The sequence below is a fragment of the Elephantulus edwardii genome, unplaced genomic scaffold (genome assembly GCF_000299155.1).
Source record: "Elephantulus edwardii isolate Elephantulus edwardi_28Jun2011 unplaced genomic scaffold, EleEdw1.0 scaffold00041, whole genome shotgun sequence".
Classification (NCBI taxonomy): Eukaryota; Metazoa; Chordata; class Mammalia; order Macroscelidea; family Macroscelididae; genus Elephantulus; species Elephantulus edwardii.
The window spans coordinates 1,386,969-1,403,026 of NW_006399791.1; the positions used below are offsets into that span (position 1 = coordinate 1,386,969).

The 16,058-nt window shown below is 44.0% G+C and overlaps 1 protein-coding gene across 1 annotated transcript in view; it reads right to left on the bottom strand.

Annotated features, from left to right (window-relative positions):
• Positions 1-3,218: 3,218 nt before the first annotated feature.
• Positions 3,219-16,058, bottom strand: part of TMC3 (transmembrane channel-like 3) — a 52,355-nt gene continuing 39,515 nt past the window's right edge. The window contains exons 16-22 of the mRNA XM_006885122.1: positions 15,450-15,578; positions 14,440-14,550; positions 11,831-11,956; positions 10,669-10,747; positions 8,765-8,807; positions 7,053-7,314; positions 3,219-4,050 (exon numbers count right to left, since the gene is read on the bottom strand). Of these exons, the coding sequence (XP_006885184.1) occupies positions 3,219-4,050; positions 7,053-7,314; positions 8,765-8,807; positions 10,669-10,747; positions 11,831-11,956; positions 14,440-14,550; positions 15,450-15,578 (1,582 nt within the window). The remainder of the gene's footprint in view (positions 4,051-7,052; positions 7,315-8,764; positions 8,808-10,668; positions 10,748-11,830; positions 11,957-14,439; positions 14,551-15,449; positions 15,579-16,058) is intronic.

Genomic DNA, 16,058 nt, shown 5'->3' on the forward strand with positions numbered 1-16,058 from the left:
AGGAGGAAGAGGAAGCTCCATTGAAGATATTGGGAGGAAAAAAGGCCCCAGGAATTGATGGGATACCAATTGACTTATTTCAATAAACAGATGAAGCTTTAGATGCACTCACTAGTCTCTTCTATAACCAAGAAATTTGGAGGACAGCTATCTGGCCAACAGATTGGAAGAGGTCTATGTTTATTGCCATTCCCAAGAAAGGTGATCCAACTGAATATGGAAACTATTGAACAATATCATTAATATCACATGCAAGCAAAATACTGCTGAAGGTCATTAAAAAATGGCTAGAACAATACATAGGTATGGAACTGTCAGAAGTTCAAGCAGGATTTAGAAGAGGCTATGGCACTAGGGACATCATTGCTGATGTCAGATGGAACCTAGTTGAAAGTAGAGAATGACTATTTGTGCTTTATTGACCATGCAAAAGTGTTTGTGTGAATTATCACAAGTTGTGGCTGACACTGAGAAGGATGGGAATCCCAGAGCTCTTAATTGTGCTCATGTAAAACTTATACCTGGACCAGGAGGCTGCTGTGCGAACTGAGCAGGGGAGCACTGCATAGTTTGGAATTGGGAAGGTAAGTGTCTCAGGATTGTATTCTAGCTCCTTATCTATTCAATCTGTATTCTGAGCAAATTATCTGAGAAGCTGGACTCTATTAAGAGGCATGTGGCATCAGGATTGGATGGAGATTCATCAACAACCTGTGTTATGCACATGACACATCCTTGCCTGCTGAAAGTAAGGAGGACTTGAAGCACTTGTTGCAGAGGACCAAGGAATGCAGCATTCAATTTGGATTGCATCTCAATGTCAAGAAAACAAAGATTCTTACCACTGGACCAATAGGCAGCATGATGGTGGATGGAGAAGATATTGAAACTGTCAACAACTTTATCTTACTTGGAGCTGCGATTAACACCCTTGGTACCAGCAGTCAGGAAATTAGGAGATTATTGCAGTGGAACAGTCTGCAGTTAGAGACCTTCCAAATTACTGAGGAGTAATGATGTCAGTTTGAGGACTAAGGTGCATCTGATCCAGGCCTTAGTTTTCTGATCACTTGCTATGCGTCTGAGAGCTGGACAATGAATAGGGATAACAAAAGAAGAACTCATACTTTTAAATTGTATTTGAGAAGAGCACTGAACATCCCACGGATGGCCAAAAGAAGAAATAAATATGTCTTGGAGAGGGTGCAGCTGAAGTGCTCTTTGGAGGCAAGGTAATGAGGCTTTGCTTCACATACTTCAAGCATGTTGCTAGGAGGGGCTATTCCTTGGAGAAGGACATGATGCTTGGAAAGGCAGAGAGATGGAAAAGGAGAGAAGACTCTCAACCACCTGGATTGACACAGCAGCTGCCACAATGGGCTCATATGTGTCAGGAGGTGTGAAGATAGCACAGGATAGGATGGGGTTCAGATCTGTTGTTTATAGGGTTGTTAAGAGTTGTATTTGACTCAATAGCATCTAACAACAAGTGTAACAATTGATCTTTTCTCTGAGGTCACTGACTGGATGATGCAAACCTGACATTCTGTGTGACTCGAGATTACTCTTTCACCTACTATGTGGAAGACACTGGGTGGCAGGAGGATACAATGAGGTCAACACACACAGGGTTCATATCTGTAAAAACAGTCTTGAAGATATTTTGTCCCCTGGCTTCAGGGGAACTGAGGACAACTTGATTCCCATCCACTCCAGTTACATGAGCCAATAAATTCCCTCAGGGGCTTTTTACTTCTGAGCTAAGCATCCTGAATAATTAATATAGCTAGATCTCTGAAGCCAGTACATTAAGTAAGCTTTCAATGCATTTTAGTCACATTTCATTAGTAAGTGAATTACTTTTTTATTATGATTTGAGTGAAAGTTTACAAAGTTTTTCCGATTTTCAATCATTCTTGTACATTCATTCCATAATGTTAATGATAATACCTACAATGTCTGATCATCCATTAATTCCATGTTGATTTTCATTTCATCCATCTTATTTAGTGTTTATTACCTACTAATTAATATTCTACTCCCCTCCCCCTCTCTGGTAACTATATTAGAATGAGTCTATTTGTGTACAGACATTCCTTTATTGTTATATACCTTGAGTCAGAACCCACTCAATGGTACATTAGCCATAGGTGGCCTGCCAGTGGGTTTTCAGAGGCTGTAAATTGCATGGGAGGAGATTGCCGGCCTTTCTCTCTCAGAGTAACTGATAGATTCAAACCACTAGCATGTGGGTTAGCCCCACGACTCTTTACCCATGAGGCCACCAGAGCTCCCTAAACCTTTCTTATAAAGGTAGGTGGCCTAGTGGTAAAGGATCGTGCTGCCAACCCAAAGGCAAGTGGTTTGAAGCCACCATATGCTCTGCAGGAGAAAGATGGACAATCTCCTGTGGTGTAATTTTACAGCCTCTGAAAACCCACTGGAGGATCAGCTATGAGTTGGTTCCAACGCAACCATATGCAACAACAACAGCCCTACAACTATTTATCCATTGAGATACACTTACATTATTTCAGCCTCATGTCCTCTAGATGCACCCATTAAATGAACTATTTATATGAATAAAGCCCAGTGAAGTCTTGAAAGGGGAAGGTGGAGGGTCAGACATAAAGAAGACTCTCAACAAGATGGATGGATACAGTGACAACCACAATGAACTTGAACGTGACTGAGACGTGAGGCTAGAGTAGGACAGAGCCGGGTTCAGATCTGTTGTCCATAAGGTCGCTATGAGGTCATATTTGGCTTGATAGCACCTAACAACAATGCACAATAAGTGGATTTTCTAAGTTGATCAAGAGCACACATTACATATACACATTGCCTGAGGACAAGTGCAGACTCGTCAGGTTAGCCTCTGGGTTCTGGCTGGGAGGCCTGAGTTGTCTGTGATATATGGGCACCCCAGATGGAGGCAGAGGACTGATGTCTTCTTAAAATGACTATGTGCAAATGTGTTAGAGGTGCTGCCATATACTGGACATGCACTTGTGTCGGATTGCTGGGGAACAGGCAGTTGTAGCTATGGGAACGTCAGGACGCCACAGACATGACAGAATATTCCCTAAACAGCCCGTCAACCCAGCCAAGGATGCTCATCCCTCTTTCGAAGAAGAGAAGGGACCAATAGGTTTCAGGCCAACACCAGCACTCCACAGGGGTCAGTGTGAAAGGGACTCTACACACTGAAGTCCTCCTTACACGTTGGAACAAACCAGGTCACTCAAGTTCTGTCTGGATTTGGCCTTCCTCCTGCCCAGGTGGCCCGCAGACCTGGGCATCCTGGCCTGGCGGTGGATGACCTGCAGGTACTGGTCAGTACTGCTGTTCTGCTGGTCACTGCTGGAGGCCGCTGACATGGAATCCGATTCTGTGAGGGACGGTTCAAACCTGGGCTTGGCTCTGGCTTTCAAGGGGTGTCGTGGGTGCTGGGCATGCCGGGGCCGGGGCTTTTTGTGCACATACATTGGCCTGTCCAGGGGACCCTCAAAACCATCATTCCAAGACTTGCAATGCCTCCTGCTTTGACCTTCGGGAGCCAGGCTCTGACTGCCTGACATTTCACCCACGTAGAAATGAGGTGCCCAGCGGAGGTCTGTAAGGGAAAGTGGGTGCAGAGACTTCTTGCTCCAGTCTCTCCTCAGCATCTCCTCCTCTTCCTCACTCAGCTGTGGAGAGTGAGCCTGGCAAGGGGGCCAGGGCACATATCGTCGCACGTTCCTGGAGTACATCGCCACCACGTCACCTGAGGCATCTCTCCTGGGGGGTCTTTCTGGCCAGAAGGCTGGATGGGATTTTTTATGAAAATCTCGCTCATTCGTGACGTAGTACTTGGAGGTGTGAGGGTGAGGGCCACGAGCCATGAAAACTGAGGTCCCTGGTCTGTGGAGATGGGGGTTGCTTTGCTGAAAATATTTTCGGAAAAGAGGTTCAGAGTGAATGTTTTCCAGGTGCTCCTTAAACGTCATCGGTGTAAAGGATCTGTTTCCGTGAATGTCCCCTGTGCTTGCGCTCGGACCACAAGGATACCTGTTAAGACAGAAGTGAGTAAGATGCCAAGTTCTAACCCTGTGAGCTGGAATAGCTGTTCCATCAGCATTTGTATCAACCAGGGTCCTAATACATGTGGAGATCCTAACCTCTGTACCTAGGGATGTAATTCTGCTTGGAAACAGTTTTCCTTGTTATGTAAGACCATATCACTTTTAGACTGTCTTCAACTAATCACACGAGATGTGAAAAGAGCAGGTTAGGAACTGAAGAGAACAAGACAGATGGGGAGAGATGAACGCTCCACCCTGTGAAGAGCTGCAGACACCCAAGGAGCAAGCTGTGAAGAGATAAGAGAGCACTCTAAAATACTCCCAGAACCAACAGGTAGAACAGCTTCTCCCTGGAGCTGGTGCCCTAAATCCAAACTTCTGGCCTTCTCAACTGTGATAAGAGCCAGTTTCTGTTTGTTAAAGTCACCCACTTGTGATATTTCTCTTACAGCATCACTAAGATGCTAAACTCACCCACTGCTGCTGAGTCAATTCTGATTCATGTCAACCCTCCCCTGGGTTACAAGGCCTTGTGGGAAGAGACTGTCCATCTTTCTTCCTTGGAGTGGATGGTGAGTTCGAATGATGAGATTTTCCATTAGAGCCTAACATGTCACATACACTATGCCACCAGGGCTTCTGAAGATGCTAACAGAGAATTGTTCAGACTTTTTAAAGACTGTGTACATTTGAGGAGCTGGGTTAAACAGATTTCTTTACTACTGAAACCCTTAGAATGACTTAGCCCACGTGAAGTTGTACTGTACTGCTAATCTGAAGACTAAGCCTCCCTGGCAGTTTGAATTCACTAGTGGCTACATGGGAGAAAGATGGGAAATATGCCGTGTGATTTATAATCTCAGCAACCCAGTGGAGGGTCAGCTATGAATCAATTCCAACTCAACAGCAATGGTTGAGTGAGGAGTATTACACAACAATGTGCTCTTGCAGGTAACCCTCCATGAAGAGTGTGGGGTAAGTGATGATTTGCTAATATGCTTCATCACGGAGCACTCTTTTTGTCTGGAATCACACAGTGGGTCTAATATTTGTGCTGCCCAGGTAGGAAACACTCCTTTTTCTCATCCCTGCTAAGCAGCTATCCACACTCACAAGACACTTTTCTGCACTTCCGCTGGGTGGTGCTGTTGGAAATTTCCTACCCAGAAAGATTCACTTCTCTGCAGTGGTCCTGCTTGACCCTCAGGGCGTGTGTAAGAGTGTTGGCATCTCTTTTCCTGAGAAGGTGCCACAGAGATGTGAATGCTACTCTTAAGTCTCATCTTCCACGAACAACTCCTACTATCCTCACAAAGTAAGTTAACCAGTTCTTTACTAACTTATTCATCATTTTTTTATGAATTTCAATGAACATTTACAGAGATTTTGGATTTCCATTTATCCATTGTTGCACTTTTCCCCACCTCCACCCCCAGTTCACTCTTCTCTTTGAAAAGGAAAAGAAAAATTCCTTCCTTGGTATACAGTCCCCCCCCAAACCCTCCACCACCACCCCGAGTATACTCCACTCTGCAACCCTCATTTCGGACTCTTATGATAATCATAATGCCCTAAAATATATTGCTTTTAAACTGTGCTCTCCCTAATCGATTTCAATGCAGTATACATAATTCAACCAGTTTTTCTCATTCTTACCCTAACCCTGATGTCAGTCCCATTCTACAGCAGTGGCACCATGCAGTGCTTGTCCTTTTGTGACTGAGATATTTCACTCAGCATAATATTTATCATTTTGAAAGTACCCTAGAACCAAGAGGCAAGCATCTTCCTATGTTTTCTATGTCCCTTTCATTGGGCTACAGTCAGATTAATTATTAATTCTCCATAGAAGTTTCAGCCAATGTGACTCTATTTACTGCACATTTCTCCTCTGCCTCTGTTTAGAGAATACCATTTTCTAATTTTTGTCACACATGACAAGATTGAAACAGTTGACATCCATTGCCCAAACTATGATGAGCTTTCTAAATACTGCCAGCCAGGATCTTGCCAAGATATGAAGCTAAAAAGTAAAATATGAAAAAAAAATAAGAGGCATTTTATTTCCTCTCATTGCTTTTGAGTTGAAACTGACTCATGGCTAAGCTTATACCAAGTTTTCCAAGGCTGTAAATCACGTGAGAGGAGATTGTTCCTCTTTCTCCCATGGAAATTCTGGTGAATTCCAACCACCAATATAAGCATGGCCTTTAGGTTAGCAGCGCAGCTCTTTAGAGACTATTTTATAGGTTATATGGTAGCAATAAAGAAGGAAGATTTTGTTCTAATTTACACCCTTTGTCCACCTTGTTGTTATTAAGGAGCCTTCGTTGCACGGTACATAACACTGCCAATCATGAGGTTGGCACTAGTTGCTCCATGGGAGAAAGATGGGCATTCTCCTTCCGTAAAGATTTACTGCCTTGGAGACCTGGTGGAGCGTCGCTATAGCTTGGTGGTAGTAAGTTATTTGTTGTTGTTGTTGGGTGCTACTGAATTAATTTTGACTTAAAACATCCCTGACCCTATGCGACAATGGAGGGCTGTGGCACAGTTTTCTAGGCTGTGGTCCTTACAAGATTGAAGGAACGAGTCTTCCTCCCATGACATCACTGGATAGATTCTAACCACCCATCTTCAGTGAACAGTTGAATGCTTAAACTTTTCACCATAAGGGCTCTTGTTCATCCCCCTGACCTATTCTCAGTTTATCTCAGTTCAGTGAGGCACAGTAGCAATCTCAGGGCCTTCAGGAAGAACTGGAATTCATGGATTGTGACCTCTGGAAAACATTGGATTTTTTTATGTGCCTATGAGTTGACTATAACTCACTGCAACCCTATAAAAACGAGAGCAGACTCTTGCTCTATCCTGTGCAGTCCTTCAAACCCCCAAAGGCACTTTAGCCCACACTCCCCAGCTTTTGGTTATCGCTGCGATCAAGTTCAAGGCAGTTAGATTTCTAATTGTGTTCCAGGTGAACCTTACCTGTGGGGGTTTTGCTCCTGTCTGGATGTGGAGACGCCCGGGAGAGGTGAGCCGAGACTCCTGTGGCCCGCTCCAGGACTCTGGGGCATGGGCTGGGTGATGGTCTCTATCCTGTCACCTTTGCTGCTTGGAGAGTCCAAATTGACAACATTGCCGTTATTCTGAGGCGTGATTGAGCGAGCGGAGGATGGGTGACTGACAATGTCGATGTCGCTGTCCTTGGGAAGCCTCTTGGTGCTTCCCTCCTGGGTCTGGATTCGGGCTGCAAATGGAGGGAGGACCCATGAGAAAATCACCAGGACACACTGAGGTTGGTTTAGCTGGAACAGCTTCATGACTTCCAAGAGTTGGGTCTACAAACCCAACACAGAAGTGTTTGCACTACCAAATACACCTAATCTTTGGGCAACAAATAGCTCATAATGAAAATAATTTCATAACACAAAGTTGGAGCCGAAAGGGCCTCTAAAACCTAAAAGTACCCCAAACACATTGCCTCTGCATAAGTTCTAAGTCACAGGGAACCCACAAACTGCAGAATACAAGAGATCTTCATAGGATTTTCTTGCTTTTAGTCTTTGTGGAAACATTGTCAGAGTTTTTCTTTCGCAGAATCATAGCAAGGATCCAAACCAGCAGCCTTGAAGACAGTGCACAAGAGGTTGACCTGGAGGCACTATTTCACTCAGCTCCATTCATTGCAGTTGAGTTAGAACTAACTCATAGTTGACCCTCTAATGAGTGTCTGGGGCTATAAATTATACAAGAGGATGGGGAGCTCTGGTGGCCTAGTGGCAAGAAGCTGCACTGCAATCCCCGATGTATGTGGTTCAAATCCACCAGATGCTCTGCTGGAGAAAGAAGGGCAATCTCCTCCTGTACCAGTCGGATCCAATTTGACCACACACACACACACACACACACACACACACACACACACACTATACAAGAAGAGATTTCTCATCTTTCTCTCCTGGAACTTCTGGTAGATTTGAACCCACAGAGTGTGGTGACTTCTGAGTTAGTGGCTGAACTTCCTGAGGACTACATCAGCAGAGCTTCTCAGAAGGGACTATTTAGAGGAATCAAAAGAACCTTAAGGCTTTTATCACACAGCCTCTGATAACTCCATGTGGCACAGTGTGGTATTCAGCAGCTTGGGGACTCTACTGCTTTATCTGTATAATGGGTATAATAAAACGTAAATGGCAATTATGGTATTTTGGAAATAGTACTTGCATCATTCTTTAAAGAAAAAAGTGCAGAGACTCTGGACTGAGGAAATGAACATTATCCTGAGAAAGTCTATATAGATCTTGGTTTTGGATAGTGATCTGGCCTTAATCATACTCAATTGGCAGATAATACTTGATACTTAGCCTTGGTTTTATAGCAAGAGCCAAGTCTCCTCCTATAGTAATTTTCATTTATTGGCTTCTTCTCTCTGAAAAACTATGTGGGAAAAGATTAACCCTTAGGCCTCATAATTCTTACTCAAGTAATTGTGCCCCAGAGGAAAAGAAATCTCTTCCAATAAGCTTGGTGTTAGAGCAATTCCATTCAGGAGGCTCTGTGGTCCCATTTTCATTCACTTCTGGCAGAATTAAAACTGCCTGTGCTCCCAAGAACTTGATAACACACTTTCAATGGCTATATTTTATAACTATCTACCAACTGAGTTATCAGCTCTCTGTGTGCTGTTGGACACTTACCTTCTACCATTTGGGCAACCTTTTTCTTATCTTCAGATCTTGCCTAAAACGTAAAAGAGAATCACTTGTTTGTTTTGGAGTTAGCAGGAAGCAATAACATGTATGGCTCTTGAAAGAGAAAAAAGACGGATGTGCCATTTCTCGTTTCTTAAGTCGTGACTAAACTATGACAGCCCCTTGGGACGCTGTTCTCTAGATTCAGTCACATTGTTTGAGTGAATAAATGCAGATATCTGAAGGCTAAAGTTTTATGTCCAGCTGGTTTAATTTTTAAGGACAACAATTTGGTGGAACATTTTAAAAATGAAAATATAATCAGTTGCCCTTCATTTGATTCCAGCTCACGGGGACCCATGTGTATCAGAGTGGATTTGTGAGTTTTTTGGGGTTTCAGCAGCTATTTTCTTGGAAGTCTCTTGCCAGACCTTTCTTCTGGAGTATCTTTGGGTTTTAATACTGCCAAGAATGGTGTACTTGAGCCCCACATAAAAAATATGGTTCTGTAACACCAGAAACACACATTTCCACAAAAAAATCTTTTGCAAACTCAAAATAATTCATAATTTGATTGTTTATAAATAAGTGGGTGTGTTTTGCAAATTGTGCATGAAGATTAATTTTATTAAACTGAGAAAAGCTTGGAGACTTTATGTATGGAAAGCTGGAACCAAGATTAGGCACTTGAGACATTCATGGTACAAAATTTAAAAAAAAATTAAGGTGTCACCACTATCTGGGTTTTTAGAGGGCAGGACCTAAATGGCCATGAGAGTGAGTGCCTCCTTAAATTTGATAACTTGGAGCCTCATCCCCACCCCTCATGCTGGTCAGAGCCCTGAAAAGAGCTTCTACTGTTTGCCTTGTGGCTGCTAGGTGCCCCTGAATCTATTTCTGACATATGAGGACTCTAAGACACAACACAAATGCCCCATAGAGTTTCCTAGGCTGCAATAACTACAGGAGCAGTTTCTAGATCTTTCTCCTGTGCAGTCACTGGGTGGATACTGAACTTCCCATTGACAAGTAAATGCTTAACCAGCAGGGATATGCTAGGAGGAGAAATGGTAGAAGGTTAAGGAGTATATGTCTCCATCGACTGCTTTGATTGGTGAGGTTTGGGTCCCAGATGGGTGAGAAGGAATTCAGAGGCAAGAAAAGAGGTGAGTCTTGGGGCATAAATAGTGCCACTGGCTTCAGAGGTCCAGGGTGAGAGAGGGAAAGCATGACACACTGTAGCTTGTTGTGGCCATGGAGGAGGGCTGAGATGCTCAGAGCACCAGCTATGCCTTGGAGAACAGGCCAGGGAGAAAGACATTAGCAGGCTTGTTCCTCTGGACTGTCCCTGTGTATTAGGAAGGACATTGGGAGGCCTGGAGTGTGTGGGTTTATACCCGTGGAGTGGCAAAGAGGCTTGGTAACTGGAAATTGTGTTCTCATTTGCATGACCACGCTGGGGAGATCTCCCTTCTGACACAGCTGACACACAGTTGACAAGGGGTGATAGAAGGAGAACTGATGCCTTTGAGCTGTGGTGCTGGAGAAGAGTATTGAATGTACCATGGACTGCCAAGAAAACAAACAGATTCATCGTAGAGAGGATTAAACCAGGCTGCTCCTTGAAGACATGGATTCTGAGGCTTCATCTGACATACTTTGGACATGTTGCAAGGAGGGACCAGTCCTTGGAAAGGGACATCATGCGTGGGAGGGTGGAGAGACAGCGCAAGAGAGGAAGACCCTCAATGAGATGGATTGATTCAGTGACTGAGGTAATGAGGGTAGGTGTGTCAGAGACAATAAGATTGGCACAGGATAGAGCAGGCTTTGGGGCTGTTGTACATCGGGTTGCTATGAGTCACAGGCAACTCAATGGCACACAAAAATAACAACAATGTAATACTTGCGTTTTGGATCTGCATCTTGAGCTGATGATTACTGAGCTTTAGCGATCTCGCGATGCTCTGCAGGTAATAAATCAGCATACTAGGACAGAGACAACATGAAAGAGTGCATGTTAGCTGGCTTCTGTGCTTTTGAGCCCAAGGGCCCTGCTCAGCTGGTAATACCAGGTTCTCATGCCAGGTGAGGGCCACCCACCGACGCCTCTTCCAAGCAACTTCTCAAGCCAAGAACTCTGGGAAGAGAATGCCTCCCTTTACTTTTTCTTTTATCTCCTCACAGTGATCTCCGTAGACCTGCATCTAAAAGTATGGGTTAGCACTAAGGGAGGTGGGAAGATGGCAGAGATATTTTACAGGGCGTCAAGCTGGATTCAATTCTCTTCTATCCTATCCCCTTCTATTCCCCAGCAGAAGCAAGCAAATATCACTCAGCTGAATTGTGAAATTCCTCTTCTGGACTATTTCTATTTACAGAGAAGGCCTACAGCTGTTGAGGTGATTCTGATTCAAGGCGACCCCCTGCGTTCCAGAGCAGAACTGCTTGGTAGGATTTTACTAGTGGAAGTGGATCTCAGATCTTTCCTCCCCGGGGCCTCTGAGTGAGTTCACACTGCTTTCCTTCAGGCTCTCAACTCCACCTCATTGCCATTGAGTCAGAACCAACCCATAGCTGAAGCTCCAATGGGTTTTCAGAGGTAGTAATAGTAAATTGTACAGGAGTAGATTGCCCGTCTTTCTCCAATGAAGCAGCTGGTGGATTTGAACTGCATGCCTTCAGATTGACAGCACAGCTCCGTACCTCTAGGCCACCAGAGCTCCCGTTAGGTTAGGAGTGGATGTATCACCAAAAGACCTTTTTGGAGAACAAAATAACGATAGCATTGATGTTCAACTGCAGTATCACTAACTGATTGGACATTGATCAATCAGTGAATATACTGATGGTGTTTGTTCCACCATTCTCTCTGGGACCTAGAACTCCTTGGCTTCATGACTTTTTCCTCTGACATGTATTGCAGAGCCTTTGCTTATCCTGTCAGGCTCTCTATGTGATTTTTAAATGAATGCATTCACTTTGTGGAATTACTACAAAGCCTTGATTTCTTACTGGCCAGGTCCACGGAAGTTCCTTCAGCTGGTGGGGGTGTCCGGGTGTTGGACTTACAAAAGCAGCAGCACGGCCGGCAGGATCACCACGGGGCTGCTGATGTAGCCAACCACGGTGCCGAACCATGTGGGGAAGTCGCTCTCAATGGTTTCCGACACGATGTCATAAATCTTTTCTTGTCCGCTGTGGGAAGAGAAGCATGAACACTGGTGTTTGTTCCTTTTGGCAGAAGGATGCCCTGAGACATTCCCAAATGGCTCCATGCTTGGAGGACAATCCTCAGTCAGTGAAAATGCTGGAGGAAATCCCTGAGTGCAAATGATAGTTGACATTCCTTCTAAATACTGTACAGATCTCATAGTTGGGGTTGGTGGTGTCAGTATGCACATTGTGTGTGTACACGTAGGTTGTTGTTGTTAGGTGCCATCAAGTCGCCTGTGACTTATATTAACCCTCTGTACAATAGCTCTGAAGCCTGTCCGATCCTGAGCCAGTCTCATTGACTCTGACACACCTACCCCCATGGTCCCAGTTACTGTATCAAACCATCTCATTTAGGATCTTCCTCTCCTGCACTGTCCCTCCACCCTTCTGAGCATGATGTCCTTCTGCAAGGATCAGTTACTACTGGCCAAATGCCGAAAGTATATACATGTGCATTTTAATAGTGTACATAAAGACAGAATTTGTGGAAGCCAGAAGAATTTAGCAGGAGTTTTCCCTCTAACGCTGATTGCATGAATGAATAAAGGGACTAATTTTATTACATTATATTTATAAACCTAAGATATGTTCTATAGCATCCTATGCATATGTAATCTAGAAGAACTGATGCTTTTGAATTGAAGCATTAAAGGACAAGTGCTGCATTGTGCCACTGTTGTAAAACAGGACTGACATAGGGTTGGGGGGAGATTGAAAAGATGGGATAAATAATGTATACTGCATTGAAACAGATGAGGGAGAAAACTGTTTAAAAGGGATGTATGATTAGGTATTATTGTCATGACAAAAGTCCAGAACAAAGGCTGCATAGTGGAGTGGACCTGGGGGGAGGGATTATAAAATAATAAAAAAAATTTTCTTTTACTTTTCAAAGAGGAGAGTGTACTGGGTTGCGAGGGTGGGGTGGGTAGGGAGAAAAGTGCAACAATGGATGAATGGAAATCCAAAGTCTCTGTAAATTTTCAGTAAAATTAATAATAATAATAATAATAACAACAACAAACAAAAAACCCAAAGAATGTTGGATATTCAATGGACTGTCAAAAGGACAAATAAACCTGTCTCAGAAGAAATGTAACCAGAATGTTCCTTGAGAGCTGGGCTGGAAAAGTTCCATCTCACACTCTTGGAAAAGGACATCTTGCTTAGTAAGGCAGAGGGCCAGTGAAAAGAGATAGATTATTGAAAAGATGGGCTTCCAGAGTGGCTTGAAATATAGACTCATTCATAGGAATGGTTGTGAGAATGGCACAGGACCAAGCTCTGCTTTGTTCTGTTGTATACAGGGGCATAGCTGCCATGGATGTTGGTTGTGGATCCAAGCAAAATGAGGTCATTGATAACCTCAATCTTCTCTCCACTTACCGTGATTTTGAGTCAAGAATTCAAAAGATGTGTTTCAGTGGGAAATTCTTCCATCAAGAAGAAGTGCTAAAGAGCAAGTACATGACTGATGTGAGCCATGATCTACTTTTTTTTATTAATTTTAATGAAAGTCTACAGAGACTTTGGATTTCCATTCATTGTTGCACTTTTCTCCCTGCCCAACCTCCCCCCTAGTTCGCTCTTCTCTTTGAAAAGTAAAAGAAAAATTCTTTCATTGTTAGACAATCCCTCCTCTCAAGTCCACTCCACCTTGCAGCCTTCGTTCTGGACTCCTGTTAGAGCCATGATATTTTCAATTGCTTCTGAGCATCTGAAAGTTGGGCAATGAATATGGAAGCCTGAAGGAGAACTGTGGAGTTGGAGAACAGTAGGGAACAGCCCACAGACTACCAAAAGAACAAACTAGTCCATCTTGAAGGAAGTGCAATCAGGGTGCTCCTCAGAGGTCAGGATGGTGAAAACTTGTCTCATATACTTTGAGCATGTTGTCAGGAGGGACCAGTCCTTGGAAAAAGGCATCATGCTGGAAAAGGTAAAAAGGATCCGTGACAGAGATGATGACCCTCACAATATGGATTGACACGATGACTGTAACAATGGCATTGAGCATGTTGGAGATGATGAGGATGGCACAGGAAAGGGCAAGGTCCCTGAACATAAGGTCACATTGAGCTGTAGTCAACTCAATGGCACCTAACAACAACAACAACAACCAACACAGGTTTGCTAGAGTCAGAACCAAGCCAAGGCATCCAAGAACAATAGTGTATATTGTCCTTAGGAGTTGATGAGCTGGCTTTCTGCTCACAGTGAGCCCATCCACAAAATTCAGCCGCTTTGCCCCACAGGGCTTGCTAGGCAGTCCTTCTAGGAGCTTCTCTCTGGGTCTTTCTCGTGCAGATCTGCTGGGTAGGTTTTAACTGCCAGACTTTCACTAAGCTATTTACCACTTTATTACATGACACCAGGCTCTTTCTATTTCTACACAACTGACACATTTATCAAGTTGTATTATTACATCACCAAACACAGCTGATTAAGTGAAAATCATTTACCTGAATGGCCCACAATTTACAGATGGCTTGTACCGGACAATAGCAAAAATGGTGGGCAGCATGCAGAGGAATAGCATGAACAGGAGCATTGACAGGTAGAAGTTGTTGGATCTGCAAAATGATCAAATGCCACATGTTGAGTTCACTGGGTGGCCGGTTGCCAAGGTTGCCTATGCTCAAGTAACCAGTGCAGAAATGGTAGCTCAGATATCTTGTAAACAGAAAAAAACCCTCTTTCCATTGCTACCTAGACATAGGCCTGGGTTTTAGGATCACATGCTCACAAGTATGTAGAAGATGACCCAGTCTAACTAAACTGGGCATAGATGTATCATCCAGCAAACCTAACTGATGGTTAGTGAGTATCTGTTTACCCCAAGTCTTCAGAGGATTGAAAGAATGCAGCCCTGCACCCATAACTATTACCCAAGTAGCTCAATAGATGGAAACAGTTTAGGATTTTTGCCCCACCCAGCCAGACCCTAACAATGGGTCCTTTTACCTTCCCAGTATTGAACTTACCTCACGTCTGCATACTTGCTATATGTACACTACATAACACACACACACACACACACACACACACACACACAGATGTATGAGAAGGAAATCATGCTTGGGAGAGTGGAGGGACTGCACAGGAGAGGAAGACCTTGGATGAGATGGATTGACACAGTGACTTGGGTAATGGGAGTGCGTGTGTCAGAGACAGTGAGATTGGCTCAGGACAGGACAGCATTCAAAGCTCTTGTGCAGAGGGTAGCTACGAGTTGCAAGTGACTTGATGGCACCTAACAACAACATGGCAAACTTATATATGTCAGGTTAAGACTATAATTCATAGGGTTTTCTGTGGCTGAGTTTTTATAATTGGATCACCAGCCCTTTCTTCTTCGGTGCCTCTGGGTACCCCAGGTACTCTAACCGACTCATCAGCAGCCGAGCATGTTGCCCATTTGCATTACTCAGTGACCAAGCAGAATAAACAGGACCTATTCTCATTCACTTACCTGGATGCACGGAATACTTGCTGGTGGGGCACATTGCAGGTCAGCACAGCCCAGCTCCGCAGGTACATGAGTCCAATCAGTTTGAGAACGTTGAATGCTGGAAGACATGGGGAGAAGAAGGCCCCCATCCTGAAGACATGAGAGAGGGTCAGATTAGCATCTGTTCCCCTTAGGGTGCAGAAGTCCCACAGAGGAACACCCGATGAACACAGATTGAAACCTTGCCCTATCTTGCACTATGGGAAGCCAACTTTTTACCAAATATTATATGAAAACCCTGGTTCAGGAATTGAAGGAATTACAGATTTATAAGTTAGGATTTCTCTTGTGGTAGATCACAGAAAATGAGCTGTTTATTCCCTGCAAGACAGGAGACAGCAAGGGGCCCCCTACAGAGGGAGTGTTACTTCCTGAGCTAGAGTTCACCCTGAGGCATCAAGGTTAATAGTTAAGGGTAAACCAAATTCTTGCATTTGTGAACCCTTCCTTCCTGAGTCAAGCAGAAGGTTTTCTATAGAAAGGGCTTGGCTTCATTTGCATTGAATTCTCTTTGTGATTTACTTCCTGATAATTTTCAATAAAGACACAGAGAAACATGACTTGGGGTCT